At 37.4% G+C, this 17,402-nt stretch overlaps 1 protein-coding gene across 1 annotated transcript in view; it reads right to left on the bottom strand.

Annotated features, from left to right (window-relative positions):
- MTREX (Mtr4 exosome RNA helicase) overlaps positions 1-17,402 on the bottom strand; it is an 83,520-nt gene that overhangs the window by 41,266 nt on the left and 24,852 nt on the right. Inside the window, exons 13-15 of the mRNA XM_026649091.2 lie at positions 15,266-15,376; positions 12,151-12,252; positions 10,776-10,901 (exon numbers count right to left, since the gene is read on the bottom strand). Of these exons, the coding sequence (XP_026504876.1) occupies positions 10,776-10,901; positions 12,151-12,252; positions 15,266-15,376 (339 nt within the window). The remainder of the gene's footprint in view (positions 1-10,775; positions 10,902-12,150; positions 12,253-15,265; positions 15,377-17,402) is intronic.

Genomic DNA, 17,402 nt, shown 5'->3' with positions numbered 1-17,402 from the left:
CACACACACACACACACACACACACACACACACACACACACACACACTTTGTGAAAGTGAAATATGAGGTCATCTGATTTGATGAAAAATATTCAATGGCTAAAAACAGAAAGCAATGCTTTTAAATGAATTTATTTATGAAAGGAAAAGGAAATGAAGACAAAAACTAGTAGACCACTACATTTGCCTTTATACCAGGGGTAGGCAACCTATGGCACATGTGCCGAAGGTGGCACGTGAGCTGATTTTCAGTGGCACTCACACTGCCCGGGTCCTGGCCACCAGTCCGGGGAGCTCTGCATTTTAATTTCATTTTAAATGAAGCTTCTTAAATATTTAAAAAACCTTATTTACTTTACATACAACAATAGTTTAGTTATATGTTACAGACTTATAGAAAAAGACCTTCTAAAAACGTTAAAATGTATTACTGGCAGGCGAAACCTTAAATTAGAGTGAATAAATGAAGACTCGGCACACCACTTCTGAAAGGTTGCCGACCCGTGGGGTAGAGGCTGGCTCTGCTATTATCTACGCTTGTTGGCTCACCCACCTTAGGGGAATTATCAGATGGGCAACTATAGCCAGAATAAATCTACAGATTACAAGACACAAGTCAACCAACAGCACTGCTGGATTTACTGCCCTGCTCAAAAAAAACTTCCCTTAATATAGAGTACAGCCTTTGTCTTACACTGTGTAAAATGTAACTTGTCCTAACTTGGTGAACACGCGCCATCTAAAAGGAATAATCTCAGCACTGTCAAATAAACTCTTCCTTTAAAAAAAGGCAGGAAAACAAACCAAGATTGTTTGCTACCACAATACAGTATTAGTATAAGGGTTAGAACATACCAATATATACCTAGCACATCTGCATATTTACTTGAAAGGCTTTATTAAAGATCTTTGTACAGAAATATAAAGCAGAGTGGAATTTGATCTACACCTTTTCAACTAAAATCTGAAACGGCAATATTTTGATCTTTATGATTAATGACTAGTGTTAAGATCTTTAAATAAGGCCATGGCATTTAATTCATACATTGTTTATGCATGAACAGAAAGAATGAATCATATTCTGAGTTAAGAAATTTCTTTTCTCCTCTCTCACAAATGTATATATTCTGGGGTAAGCAATTTCTTTTCTCCTCTCTGACAAATGTATCTATCTCCAAATTTTAAAAATCTTTGGTTTCTCTATATTGTAAGATTTAGCCTTGTTCTAAGTGATGATAGAGCTTTAAGTTTCTAACTAAAGCTGCCACTTCTTAAACCTGAACATGTAACTGTAGCAAATTTAATATTTTTCATCCTGAAATTTTAATAAAAATTGTTTTAAAAGAGCACAAAGTATTTCTTAATTTTAAAAAAAAATACATTTTACAGTACCATTTATAATAATTTATTGGAAAACTGAATTAATTAGTTTTACCCTAGTTGATAGTTGTAGACATCTCTTGAGCGATTGGCTGGGGCACAAATTTGTTTTGTGGAACTTTTAAATTTATTTAGAATAGTTTTTTGCACCCAAACATGTGGATTAAATTTCAGGCCTACCTAATCTTGCTAACACAGCTTTGCTGCCCATTTTTAAACACACAAAAACACACACTTGAGAATGAGCAAATATGAAAGTTTGTCCAATGCCAAATTCTTTTCCATTGGTGAATGCAGCTTAAAAAAATTAAATATATTACTCAATATTTATAAATGATAGATACAAAAACATGTAAAGTAACCACAAAGACAGAATAGTAAGATCAACAGACAATATAGCAATTCTGAGAAAAACAGTATTTCCAGAACAGAGAGCCAAATTTTTGAACCACATGGCCAGCAAATTGAAGCAGACTGGTAATCTTGATTTACTTTTTTAGGTTTTGTCTTTTTTCCTTAACGTTCTATGAAGGCAAAGTTACAATAAAAGGTTAACATACTACAGTGTACATCACTTGTTCTTGATTTACCAGTGTTAAAGGTCACCACAGGGCATCAACTCACCTACAACTGGTGGGCATCACCTGTTAAAATGCTAGCTCAGCTGCATCCTTGCTAAAAGACTGATCACCCAACACCTGCAGCAGCCAAGCACAAACAGATGCAATCAGGTGAGCCTAAGAGCCAACTAACACTGGACACTGAACACCTTTAGGAAAATATAGTCTTCCAAAAACACACTTGCAAGTCTGAGAATAGCTTCTCAGAAATTAACGACCTACTTGAACTGACTTAAAAATTCTTAAGACAAAAGCAGTTGCCAATGTCAGTAACACCTAATATCAGTTAAAGTCATTATGTTCATGTTTTCCTGATAAAGAATGCTAAAAGCCCAGAACATAGCAGCATACAAGATCTTCTACAGGAACAAAGCAGTCAAAAATTATCGGTTGTACTGCTACTATGCATCTTAGGGTTTTGAACTGGTGTCCATCTGAGCCAGGGGTGGCCAACCTGTGGCTCCAGAGCCACATGCGGCTCTTCAGAAATTAATATGCGTCTCCTTGTATAGGCACCGACTCTGGGGCTGGAGCTACAGGCGCCAACTTTTCAATGTGCCAGGGGATGCTCACTGCTCAACTCCTGGCTCTGCCACAGGCCCTGCCCCCATTCCACCCCTTCCCGTCCCCTCCCCTGAGCCTGACGTGCCCTCGCTTCCCCCCCCCCGAGCCTCCTGCACGCTACAAAACAGCTGATCAGGAGGTAAGGGAAAGGTAGGGGAGGCACTGATCGGCGGGGCTGCTGGTGGGTAGGAGGCGTTGGGAGCGGGTGGGGGGAGCTGAAGGGGGGCTGCTGACATATTATTGTGGCTCTTTGGCAATGTACATTGGTAAATTCTAGCTCCTTCTCAGGCTCAGGTTGGCCACCCCTGATCTGAGCACTAAATAGGATGTTAAGCATTTATTGTTAATAAAATATAATTAACTGGGTTGTGTTTTTACTGGCAAACAGATGTAAACCGAAAGCCAAGTTAAATAAAACTACAACCTTTCAGGGCTAGGGAGTTCTCACCATCTAGATTGAAATGGGAGAGGACTCCCAGTTTTTCATCTCTTGGGGTGATCCCTTATTTTCAGTGCTAGAGCTTTTGTTTGTTTTAAAAACTGGAGCCTTGCCTGACCCACAACGTGAGAACTGTTGTTCTTGCATTACAGTACTAAATATTGATCAAGCCTTTATTTGCAGCTCTGCCAGATCTCCAAGGCTCATAGTTACTGGACTAGTTTTCTCTCTCATGTGTATCTGAAAGTGAGGAAAAGGGCAAAACAGAAGCAAGTCACCAAAATTCCCCCCTTTAACCATGTGACAGAAGAGTAAGAACTCAGCAGGCAGCTTCCCTGCAAATTATCCCTAGCATCAATCTTTTACAATGCTTTCATGGGGAACGTAAGACATTATCTGGAACCAGCTTACATGCATATTAAGAGCTATTCAAAAACACAAAATGAAGTAGGTCTGATTTTTTGACTAAGGGCATGTCTTCACTAGCCATGTTAAAGTGCTACCAGCACTGGGAGCGTGGCTTTACAGGAATGAAACTTGCAGCGCTCAGGGAGGTGTTTTTTCACACCTCCGAGCGAGAAAGTTGCAATGCTGTGAAGTGCCAGTGTAGACAAGCCCTAAATAAATAAACTTACAAGCACAAAGATGTGCCAAATACTTAACAGAATGTCAGGTTTCAGAGTAGCAGCCGTGTTAGTCTGTATCCGCAAAAAGAACAGGAGTACTTGTGGCACCTTAGAGACTAACAAATTTATTAGAGCATAAGCTTTCGTGTTCTACAGCATCCGAAGAAGTGGGTTGTAGCCCACGAAAGCTTATGCTCTAATAAATTTGTTAGTCTCTAAGGTGCCACAAGTACTCCTGTTCTTTTAACAAAATGTGTTTTAGTCATTAATTAACATGCTAGGCTGCCACTACTTCACACTGTTGATTTTATTTGACTTCCCAGTTTCTAGACATAAGCTAGATAAGTGAGCTTCCAAAAGTAAAGAGCACAACATCACTATAAAACAGAACACTTTCAGGAAGTTTAAGACTATTCATCATTTTCATCATGAGGGGACACAAGTATGCAACCCCATGTTCTGGGTGTCCCTAAGCCTCTGACTGCCAGATGCTGGGACTGGATGACAGGGGATGGAACGCTTGATGATTACCCTGTTCTGTTCATTCCCTTTGAAGCATCTGGCACTGGCCACTGTCAGAAGACAGGATACTGGACTAGATGGACCATTAGTTTGATCCAGTGTGGTCATTCCTATGTTCTAAGTATGATGTATGTTTCACTGTGTGTAAAGTCATCATTCTGGGTTACTAATTTGTACACGATGGAGGAGCAAAGTACTTTTATCTTATGAAAAATGGTGAATGACCCCTATAAAAACCATGAACTAAAACCACTAACCATAAAGAATTCACAAAAAGATAGAAATCCCAAAAATAAAGTGAGTCATGAAATCCAGCAGGCAGTTTTCCTACACATCAGTTATATTCTGTCATGACACTAAGAACAAGATCTTAGGAGAATTCAAAAATAATTGTTCATATATACAGATAACAGGGACACCCTGAATTGCATTAGCAAGGATTACAATCCCTTCCCTCCCACCCCCGTCCCCAAAGAACACAACAAAAAATCCTAAAGCAAACCTCTAAGGGGGGGTGAGAGTAATAAAAGAATTTCCATATGGGCAAGTTCAAGGTTTCTTACTCCTCCTACTGAAGCATCCCAGTACTAGCCACAGTCAGGATACTAGACTAGAAGGACAAATGGTCCAGTCTGGTAAATCAATTTGTACATTCCTATGGAAGATGTTAAACCTCTTATATTTAACCTTCAAATTGTCCCCTGTGAGTAAAACATGGCAAAAAAGTAAGTTTAACGTATAAACATATCAAAATCCACCAAACAGGAGTTAAAAAAAATGTGAAAACGGAGTTCATTAGAATAAAACAAAACCCCAGTGATTGAGGTTAAGTTATGATCAACAGACTAGAACCTTCTTAAAATGAACAGAAGTCTCTCTCTCTTTTTTATATATACACATGCACACCCCCCATCAGAAACTAATTTTGATTGGACAGGTTTGCCAACATTTTGGCCATTTAGTTCTTCTGAGGCACATAGCTCAGAATAACAGGTTTAATTAGAGCAGCAACATAACAGTTAACCATCCAAATTCCACCTAATGTGCTATTTGCTGTCTTCTAGCAACTTGAATGCAAGCACCAGACACAGAAGCTGCATCACTAGCTTTTGGTTGTCTTCCTATTCCCCACTGCATATTTGTCTTGCTTTGTCTTAAAAAAAAAAAAAAAAAAAAAAAAATTGAACTTCAATTAAAGATAACCCTGAGAACTAAAATCTATCATTTAACTGACTTTCTTCACAGACAAGAACGCCATTTAACAAAAAACTATGAGGCAATAATTCCCCTCTTATTGTGTTTAAAAATTGTTTAAAAAAACAAAACAAAAAGCTTATTTTGTGACAAACAACGAGCAAAACAAAAGACCCTAGCAACAGAATTTCAAACTCAAATTTGTTGTAGCTTTGGCAGTAAAAACAAGTAAATATGGTAACTTTAAAATTAAGGCCTTGATTTAGAAAGGTACTTAAACATGTGCCTATCTACTTTAGGCAATTGAGCAGTGCCACTTAAATTAGTGGGACTACTCAGATACTTAAATGTGCTTATGCAGCTTCCTGAATTGGGGCCTATAACATCCCCCCTATCTAATGAGCATAATGGACATAAGTTCAAAACAGTACTGCAAATTAGCTCAGTAGTATTTCATCACAATAAAAATACAAGAAAAATTATAAATTAAAATTTTTGAAGAGTAAGTAAACATTTGTTATTTTACCAAGAATTGTGTCCTTGTCACTCTGGCTTGGGCAACTCTTTGAGCAACACCCAAAGCAGTGGAGATGTTACCCCTTAACTACCCCAGTGGCCCTGCCACCATGTAATTCATGTCAGCCTCTGGCTGGCAGGTCAAGTCCTCCAGCAAATTAGGGTATGGTACATTTTACAAATCGTGCCATCAAAAGTGGTTTATAGCTGAATGAGCTTCATGTCAAACCAGACTTCAAGGCTGCAATTAAGTTGGTGTGCTCAGCAGATGTTTATAAATGGACAGTGTGCTGCTGGAATGGTTCTGCTCTGGCAGCTTATGCCTCACTTGAAGTCTCTTGGTCTCGCATATGGTTGTATCACAAGCAGTGAGATCAAACACAGAAAATTCATATTTATCACTCAAAATCAGGAGTAAGGAGAAATGAAGTACAAATGCTATTCCTCTGTAAACACCCTTAAAATATTAGAAAAAAAATAAAAAATAGAAGTGTACTGTTTTAGATGGGATGGAAAACCAAGGACATTGAAGACTCCACAACATTTTCATAAGAGTAAAGATGTCAGCCATAATGTTCTATCCAAAGTCCAATTCAGGTAATTACATTTTGCCTCAGAAAATTCACAACACATTCCAAACAAATAACATCTTTCCCTTCCTGGACTACACTGCCACATAGTATTGCTGTATGCTGTTAAACAATTACCACACACCATCCGAGAATTGGCTATACCCCACTATCACTGATTAAGGGAATGGAAAGGAGAACAACATTATCCTCATCTTCAGTAGCAGCCGTGTGCAGTAAGGAGGCGCACTAACTCCCCACTTCAGACTAAACCATCTGTTTTGTGTTTTCAAAAGAATTTGTACTGGAGCTATAATCCCAGGTTTTAATCCTTACCAGATAGCAAAGACTGCAGTATAAATTCCTGAGCCATTAGATAGAACAGATATTGGGAAATACTATACTGGAAGCAAAGAACAGGAGAAACCCTAGTATAATTACATGAACCCCCAAGCCCCAAAATTGGGAAACCCATTTATTTTTGGAGTTTTCCCTTTATGTTGCTACAATTACTGCAGAGATGTAACAATAAAACCAAATTATTTTAATACCCAGATGAGATATTTTAAGAAGGAAGTAACCAAGATAACAACCAATCATCACTTAGGAGTTTTTTGGATTTACTTAGTACCCTGGATAGTTAATCATACTTGCCCAGTAGGGTTATCAAATTAAAAACCAGAATCCATATCCTGCTCTAATTCGTGAGAGCACATTTACAAGTTTTGTTGTTTATGATTTAGACCAATTTAAAATCATATATGTGAGGAAATGTGTTTATGAACATAAGAAGTGCCATATGGGATCAGACCAGTGGTCCAGCTAGTCAGTTTTGTATCTCTGACAGTGACTCATACCAGATTCTTCAGAGGAAGGAACAAGAAAACCCATAGGGAGAAATTAAGGAATAACCTAGCCATAAGGGAAGAATTTTTCCTAACCCTAGTTTGTTTGAACCTTCATGGTTCAGGGGCATACAGACATATTTTTTCTTAGCTAATGTAACTACAGATAATCTCAGTATCCACACCATTTTATTAAAAATAACACTTCCTCCCTTAGTAACCTCTTGGCCCCAATGACATTTTGTATCAATCTGTTCTGCAGATATGCTTTATGTAAAGAAAAAGTATTTCCTTTTATCAGTTTTAAATGTGCTGCCATTCAATTCAATTGAACGTCTGTTTGTTCCTTCCATTATTGAAAAGAATAAATAGGAGTATCTCAATTACCTTTTCTGTACCACTCATTTCATATACCCCCATCAACTCCCGTCTAAACGAATCACTGTCAATTTTTTAATTTAAAGCCAATGATCAACTCAGAAAATAAAGTGCTTATGTTCTCATGCTTCTCTATATATAGACTTAAAACTTTTTTTTTTTATAATTGTTTCTTCTCAAATCGGTGATCTATATCGTTTGTAGTGATCCATAAAGTGGTTGTAAACATTGCCTCAGGTTATGTAGGAAGAATGAATTGGGCCCCTTTAATTAAAGTGCACAGAGATACCATAAGAGAACTGTGTGTGTGGTGGGTAGAGGGATAGAGAAAAATGTGTGATTGTGCAAGGCTTCTGTCCTGGGCATTTTGCTAGAATAATAATATGTGAATTAAAATTAAATTAAACAGAAGAAGACTAGACAGATTTCTCGGCTGCCTGCAGGATGAACAAGCCCTGAGCTGCCAATTGAATAACTGAAGATTCTGCCAAGGAGCCAGATGCAGCCAATGGTATACCGCCTACAGCTTGGCATTACAGCTCTGAACATTCCATACACAAACAACAAAGAAAGCAAAATACTGAATATTTTATCTGGCTAGATTTTAAAATAAATAAGAATGTTTTCTTTCAATTTTTCAATCCATGTAATTTTTCCCACGAATAAGTAAGTAGATGCTAAACACTGATCCACTCAAGTTTGAGTCTTTGTAGTATACTTACATAAACACATTCTTTTTATAATAAAATTAGTCATTTTCCTCCTACAATCATGCTAGGATTTTCAACTTTCATGAGACAAAAAACAGTTCATTAAATACCACAATGCTCTTTGTGAGAATACTTGGTAATACCGGTGCCTTAGCTAAATTCCAGCTATTGTAATTCCATCCTGCCTTCAACTGCCATTTAATCTAGAAGAAACATTCTTCAGTTCCTACTTAAATTAATGATGCAGTTCTCTACTAAATAATTGCTGTAGTTCACCCCAGTAATGGCTGTATTTCTATGGTGGATGAAGCAATTTCTATGCAGCTGGTATAACAGTTTGAGTTTATAAAACATTCTGGAATTTTTTGGGATGAGACGCAATATAGAAATACATGATTATTTAATTTATACTACTTAGAAGTTCTCCAACTGCACTGTGCACGTTTAGTTTTATTAATACGTGTTTGTTGTCAAATTGATCAACTATCCACTGGTCAAACATGCTCTGGATAAACAACATTAACTATATTACAACTGACTCATTCTCCTGCTACTGAGTTTAAGAAATAAACCTCACAAATGTTTATCATAAGAACATGCTCAAAGATTTGGATTGTTTTTGAAAAAAAGTCATTCAAAGTTTATGGCTTGTTTTTTAAAAACAGCAAGAAAAATATTTTACACAATATTTACTCCTGACAGAATTCTGTGCCCATGCAGGGGTGCAGAATTCATATGGCCCACATATTTCTGTGCCCTCTGTGCAGAAAAACACAAAAGAAATCTGCGGGGGGGGACACGCATCTCTTCCCTGGTAGCACATCTGTTCCAGCGTGCCTGGAGCAGCTTCAGAGATGCAAATCACTGTGAGGGAAAGGGAGCTTGTGTGCATGCCTGCGGGGGAGATATTGATCGCCATCAGGGCGTGGGGCTGACCAACAAGTGAGAGAGACTCTGAGCTAGTCTACACTGGCAACACTAAAGCGCTGCTGTGGCAGCACTTCAACATGGCTTGTGTGCTCGCGGCACAACGCTGGGAGAGAGCTCTCCCAGCACGCTAAAAAAAAAACAAACCAAAAACCACCTCCATGTGGAGCATAGCTCCCAGCGCTGAGGCACTGTCTACACTGGCGCTTTACAGTGCTGAAACTTGCTATGCTCGGGTATGTTTTTTCACACCCGAGTGAGAAAGTTGCAGCGCTCTAAATTTCCAGTGTAGACAAGCCCTCAGTCCCTCTCTCTTGATACTGCGGCTGGAGAGGCATGGAAGAGGGTAGGTCTTTTTGTTATGCGGGAGGAAGGCTATGTCCCCAAGGCAGAAGTATAGCAGCCTGCCTGCCTAGTAAAAATGTAACTTCTTGAGAATTGAAAAAAACACTTAATTAAATATTTGTATCATGTTACTGAAAATTGTTTGTTTTTAAGTTAAAGAAAATAGCTTTTGTGTTAAAAAAAAAAATTAACATTTTGTGTTGCTGTTGATGGTTAATTGATCTCATTCTCTGAGGCAAAAATGTAACAACCTGTCTGCATAGTAATATTGTTAATGATTATATTGTTAGTTAACTGTTCCATTCTCAGTCAATTCCCACAGGAGTATATGCGCTCATGTTTTTCTTGTGCCAAAGTGGCACAATGGGATTAGATTTTTATTTACCTTTTTTTTTTTTTTTTTTTTTTTTTTTTTTTTAAAAAAGACGACTTTTGAGGGCAAATAAAACATTCACCAAGCAGTCAATAACATGTCAGGACAATCAGAACCAAGCATTTCCCAAAGTACCAGCTAAGTCCAGGACAATGATTAGCAAAACTGTATGAGTTTCATGTGTGAAAGACTGAGCAATTTAAAATGACATTCTACCTTTTTTTTTTTTTTCCCTGTTTGGTGTTCTGTAATGTAATTTAAATGAAAATCCAGGATTATAACCGGAATGCAGGGTATTAGTTACCAAGTATTTGTAACTTAACTTTCATGTGTTTAGGAAATGCTGAATAGTTGTGACTTTTTTCTGTATTGTAGTTTAAATAACTTACCAAAACAACTGAAACTGGTGTGAGTATACTGCATTATTTTGACAAATAAAATTTGCAGAATTTTTTATTTTTTAGCGCAGAATCCCCCCGGGAAGTAAATATTAAAATGAATCATGTTTCATCAAATGTGACTTCTGCAATATTGAACTTATTCCTGTCATACTCCCAAGTGCAGTCTCACAAAACGCTTCCCTCATAAACCAATCACGTCTTGTATTAGCTATCTGGGATTAGGTGCTCCAGGGTTCCTTTGTGCCACCAGTGCATTTGAAGAGTTAAAGTGAGAATTTCATGCAAGGAAACTTTTCAAATGCATCAGATTTAATTCCATTCACCTTTCACATTCCTTGTATTTAAATAATCATAGTCTCAGCATACCTTAAGAAGCTGTTTGCCAATTGTTGGGCTCATCTTCTCATCTACCATAAGAATTACTATTCCTCTGTCATCCATACCTCGACGTCCTGCACGACCAGACATCTGAATATATTCACCTGAGGAGATCTAGAATTATAACCAAAAAAAAAAACCTCTAACTTTTGCTGTAACTTAAGCAACAGCAGCACATTGATCCAGTTGCATGTTACAGTGACTGAGAACTGCAAAAAAAAAACCCACCAAAGGCCGGTATAACAGATGTGACCTTTTCATGGAGTTAAAGTAACCATACTATTCACAAAGCCACAAGTCCATGACTAAGGGTTTGTCTACACAGCCCAGCAGTGTGGACTCCCAGGGGAGAAGGTAGGAGGATGTGAGCTGCAGTGTGCAGTAAAGTGGCACGCTATAAATGCAGCTCAACATTTTAGTGCATACTGCAATTGACCCTTCCTGCAGTCCACACTGCGGGGCCATGTAGACAAGCCCTGAAGCACTAAGGGCTCGTCTATACTGAGAAACTCAGGTAAATTTTCCAAATTAAGTAAAGGTGTGAACTAAAAGTGGATTAGATAAACTGTATTAAACCTCTTGTGTGGATGCTCTCATTCAGAATTAAAGTGGCCTTAATTTGGTTTAATACAGTTTATCTAATCAACTTTTAATTAACACCTTTAGTTAATTTGGAAAAACCTTCTTGAGTGTCCTCACATAGGCAAGTCCTTAGACATCATTGGATTTTTGTTTGTTTGGGGTGGGGCTGCAGCTAATGTATCATGAGACTGCTGGGGGAGGAAGAGGTTAGTGAAAAAGTACGAATTCCAGTGACCTCTGTCTACTGATAACAGCAAGTGCTGTATTTCCATCTCAATCAACTCAGAAATTGTAGTGGAGAGTGTCACCTAGTGCCTAGTGAGTATTTGGTTTTGCATTAGGCACTAGAAAACTACTTACCCAGGTTTTTTACATGAATGGGGAACAATCAATGGTTAGTTGGGAAAGAGTCTGACAGGAAACATGGTTTCAGAACTGCGAAGAGGTTGTGTAGAATCTTTCAAATTTTTTAGACATACAGATCTTGCCTGTGTTTGGGTGCCCTTTTACTATTTTTATTAAAATAAAATGTGTCTTTATGAATACTCTATAATGAACCTAGAATTTTAAAGAGGGCAGTTATAGATTTGAACATTTTAATATGAATTGCACATTTAAAAATTACAATGATTATGAACAAAGTAAGAGCATTGAAGTAAATATTTTTACTGCAGTGGATAAAGTGTCTCTAAAATAAATTCATTTCTCAGAACTATCTTCTATATGAATTTAAACAACTAAACTCACAATTATTCATCCCTGCATATTGAATTGCACTTACCCATCTGAAATCTTTCCCATCAAATTTGCGGGCACTTGTGAACAGCACTGTCCTGGCTGGCATATTAATTCCCATAGCAAAGGTCTCAGTTGCAAATAAGGCCTAAATAAACAGACAACAATATTAGACAACAAAATAAGAATTTATAACTTTATAACATTTAAATGATTAGAAGCAGCTACCTAAGACTTTTCCACATTTTAAATCAGATTTAAAATGTACAATACATGCCTGAAACTGCAAACACTTATTTACCTATACTGTGCATTACAGTAGATAAAATGTTGCCAATATCTAGGTACTTATAATACTTCCCCCTCCTCCCCACCAACATGGGTACATCCCAAATACTAAAAACTGGAACAAGAACAATCTCTCCCCACCATTTCCCCCAACAGAAGAAACATATTAGCTAGTTTATAGTTATATGTTCATGTGGGCATGTGAAAAATGGACAGAAAGCAAAAGTCTAAGTGGTGAGTTTTGTATTAAATACTGAATACAGTGAAGTTAGTGGTCATTCTAAACTATTTTGATAGTGAGCCTTATAGTTTTGGCCCAGATTCTGGGATCATTTTGTCACCTGAGCTCACATGACATGGTTTTTTGTTTAGATTAATGCATCAGAAAGGTCTCTTTATATTTCATCTCCTGATCAAGCTGAGAATTTAAATATACAGGGAAGGAGCTCATAAGACAGATTGTGGGGGGAAAAGGGAAAAACATTCGACTATAAAGAATAGAGCACTGACAATTATTGTTTCCACCTTTCTCATAAAAATATACTTTTTGTTATCTTTAGAACTTTATCACATCAAAGACAGTTAGCCAAAATTATTGCAGATCAAGAAAATTATATGAAAAAATTATTTACGTTTTAAAACACTATTTGCCCCCTCCTACAACGTCAGCAATGGTATTTTAGTAATGAAAAATAAAGAGTGTTAGTGAATTACAAGGAGTATCTCGTACCAGCTCTCAAGATAGTGTTCTCATAAAAACAACAAATTACAATACGTGGGTATACAGTTGTGTGTCCTGCTGGGAATCTTTCAACTCCCCACCCCACAGTAACAGCAACTGATTTCATTTCTTGAAAGCACTTACTGTTAATTTTTAATGCTTTTATTTAAACTAAATCTCAATACTGAAAGCTGAACTCTGCCTAGGATAAACCTAGGATATGTGTGGAGTATATAGATTAGCATCTACAAAGGTGTTAAATAATTTGTTTGCAATGTTGTTGTAGATGTGTTGGTCCCAGGTTATGAGAGAAATAAGGTGGGTGAAGAAATTTCTTTTATTGGACCAACTTCGGTTGGTGGAAGGGTCCAGCTTTCAAGCTTCACAGAGCTCTTTTTCAAGTCTGGAGAAGGAAACTAGAGTGTGTAAGCTAAATACAAGGTGGGACAGATTGTTAAGCATAAGATATTCAAACATGTTGTAGGAGACCACTTAAAATGAAGTGGACAATTAATACTTCTGGAGTTGTAGGACAATGGAGAGTTAGTAGGAAGAAAGGTGTGTTACAAGTTGTTGTAACGGGCCATAAAACCAGTGTCTCTGTTAAGTCCATGTTTTTTAGTGTCCAGCAGAGTTATGAATTTAAGTTCCCATCTTGTCTTTTGAAGATGTTATGCAGTTTTCCTTTAAGAACAATCTATCCCATCTTATATTTAGCTTCAACACTCTATTTTCCGTCTCCAGAACTGAAAAAGAGTTCTGTGATGCTTGAAAGCTTGTTCCTTCCACCAACAGAGGTTGGTCCAATAAAAGATATTTCTTCATCCACCTTCTCTCCTTTAGGTAATCTGAGTTAATTGGCAATCAATCAATTCAAATTACAAGAGAAGCAAGAACTCTAGTCTAGACATACCATTACTCAGTTTATAACAGAATGGAGGGTTTGGCAACTGGCTGCATTCAGTCTGGGGTTTTGTCTACACAGCAATTTTCTGTGTTTGAAGTTTGTGAAAGTATAGCAGATGATGGAGGCTCACAATAGAGAATTTAAAAAGTTCTTCTTCTGAAGCTAGATTCCCTGAATTGCTATCACTTCAAGTTGCAGATGAAAAGGATAGGAAATGGGAAAAATTTATATAGATGAAACTCTATAATTTACTGCAATTCTAATATTTAACATGTAATTTATTTTTTGCATTTTTTAAAAAAAATATTGAACTGTTACAATTGGAACTATAAAGCACCCAAATAAAAAGATACCTAAAGCAACAAAAGACTGGTAAATACATTGACTTTTCATTAAAGAGACCTCCCTCCTCCATCGCCATGCCCAGCTCCCTTAAGGAATAGCTGGTGCTTGGAAAAAGTGTTTCTAAAGTGGAAAAAAGGCACAGAGTTTGAAGCCTGATATGTTTGTTCTTTCTGGAAAATGAGTCTCTAGTCATGAATAATTAAAAATAAAGTGGTGCCTCAGAGGAAGAAACTAAATGCCAATTGTGTTAGTTAATCCAAATTAGTAGAAAAACTCAAGCTTTCCAGAACTATTGTACGGGTGGTCGAAGACACAGGCCTCTAGATAGTAAGCTTCACAAGCCCTTCTCTTCTCTGGGGCTGAAACCAGCGCGCCCTTTGTAACTAAAGCCCCAATCCCCAGTCGTTCCTCCCCCCTGGCTGAAACTGGGATCAGAGAGCTCAGATTCCCAACCCATCCCCTCTTACCCCCGCTGAAGATGGGAATGGAGTGGCGGGGCTGAAGCCCCGATCCCTACCCCTGGCTGAAACCAGGAGTGGAGCTGAAGCCCCGATCCCCAGCACACCTCCCTCTCGCCCCGCTGAAGCTGGAAACTGAGCCGTGAGGCTGAAGCCCTGAGCCCCAGTGGTGGCAGCTCCAATTCCCCAGTCACTGAAGCTCCGACGCAGTACAGTATTTGCTTTTTTTTTTTTTTTTGGTTTGCGCTGCTGCCTGATTGAGGACTTCCGGTTTCACAGGGTGTTGGTTAGACTGATAAGTCCAGAACTCTGGTGTTCATATTTTTGAGGTTCTACTGCCTCACAATGTACTACTGTACATTTTCAAGAGAGTCAAAGCTAAAATAATTATTATGAAAAATACACAGACTTGCACCTAAATACAGAGGTATGAACTATATACCTTTATCAATCCTTCAGAAAAAAGAATTTCAATTGTTTCCTTTAAAATAGGAAGCAAACCACCATGATGAATGCCAATTCCTCGCTTCAAAAGAGGAAGCACATGCTCAACCTGTGAATACAGAGGGTAAGTGAATATGTCTATTTAGATATACTTTTAAACAAAAAGATAACAATTACGTGTAAAACATTTAACAGCTTGCTCTTATAGTTTTCATGTTATCCGACAATATAAGCGCAAACAGATAAACAGACCTTTGACTTATTTAAGATTCACCCCCAATAAAAAGTGATCAAAGACAGAGGTCTGTTCTGGCTACTTGGGCTAGCACCTCAGATCACATATAAGAGGAATCTCCGATCCACAAGCTGTAGTAGCGTCTAGAGTTCTATTCAAGCATTCAAAGTTAAACAGGAAAATTCTCTAAATGCACTGTGAAAGACCATATAAGAAGTGACACTGGAAAGAAACAGAAGGCTCTACTTTCTTGTGACCCTTGAGCACTCCCTGGAAAGTGAAGCATTTATCTATGAAAGTAGAATGAGAACATACGGGATGTTTTGATTATTTCCTCCCCCTGTCAGTGGAAACAGATATTCCCAAAGCCATGAATAGTACCCAGTGAAGCAAGCCTGACCTTGCTATTATGCCCAAGCAGCGCTTTACCTATTGCTTCCAAAGGAGAAGGTAAATGGAACTGCTGACTTGATGAACATATATCTCCAGACTTGCAAATGAAACAAATTTGAAGACAAAAATAATTGCATCAATTTCAGCCAATCATATCCCTTAGTTTGTCAACATTCCAAACTCTCATAGCTTTGTTCAATATTCATAACTCAGCATTTCCTTACTGCTAAGCATGTTCTAAGTAATTTTAAAAATGAGAATATTTAAATTTGTAAGTTTGCTTAAGAGTTTTTCTTACCCACATAGGGCATTTTTGGTAAACCAATATCTTCATAAAAAATGGTTTTGTTTGGCTGCAATTTGATCATAAATTTATAGTCTTGAATTATCTTGTTCTATGAAAGCAGAATGTTCTGGTTGCAAACACTACATAGTTCAAATTCTGAACACTTTAAATTCTTCTAATCAAATCTAAAAATCCAAAATTATTTTAAATAAACATATACTCACTTGGTTAGCTTTGTTAATTAGAACTTCTTTTGTTCAGTTTCAGTGTCAAAACTGATCCAAGTATTCTTTCAGAATTAGATTTAATTATCTACAACAGGCAAAATATCAACCTATTCCTTATACTATGAATAGGATTCCATTGTTACAAGCTTATACATCTATATCTGTGTGTGTATATATCTATACTCTATAGATATATAACACACCAGGCTTCAAAATAGTTTCAATTTTTTTATTCTGAATCCTGATTTTCAATTGCTCTGAACATTTACAAAAACTCAAAGGCTGAACTTTCCATGGCTTGTCTGAGAACAAGTACTTTTTTAAGACCTGGGTAAACTGCATGAAGTCATTATATAAGTTAAAGGGAATGGGGGAAAAAAAAAAATCAATCTTCCCGTTCTTCTGTCAGCTGTTCTCATGCAAACAACTCCAAAATGGCTCCACTTTGAAAGCTGTAACTTTGCATGCTAGTAGTCCTTAATGGAGAGTAGCATCTTGGTTAGGTTTTGAGGAAGAGAAGTATAAGTGATAGAAAAATAATTTCTGAGCATGCTTACTGGTTATCTACAAAGATTTTTTAACAGAGCCTCATGAAATGACACCATAAAGTGATGCTGGCAGAACTTAAAAGCTCCCTGTTCTGCCTCAACGGCCTAATCTATACTAGGGACTTTTAGGAGAAATTCCTGACATCAATGAAGCTGAACCGGCGGTAGCACTGGTGAGATGTTTTCCCTAACACAGGTATGGCCAAAAGCACAAGGGCTGCTACGCCCGTGGCAATTTCTACATTGAATCACAACGAAACTCTCCAAAAGGCTAATCAAATAACAGGACGAGAAAAAGTTGTGCATATAGAGCAAAAACAAAATAAAAAATATTAACCATAATTTTAGCAACTGTTACAAATTTGTTGCATTTTCAGTATTCTGCAACTCTAATTTTTTATATATTTATATTTTTTCCATTGTAAAGATGCAACCATTCTCCTATA

Source organism: Terrapene carolina, unplaced genomic scaffold, assembly GCF_002925995.2.
Source record: "Terrapene carolina triunguis isolate 2854851 unplaced genomic scaffold, T_m_triunguis-2.0 Scaffold69, whole genome shotgun sequence".
Taxonomy (NCBI): domain Eukaryota; kingdom Metazoa; phylum Chordata; order Testudines; family Emydidae; genus Terrapene; species Terrapene triunguis.
The sequence above is the reverse complement of the archived record's forward strand: the minus strand, read 5'-3'. Positions and strand labels throughout refer to the sequence as shown.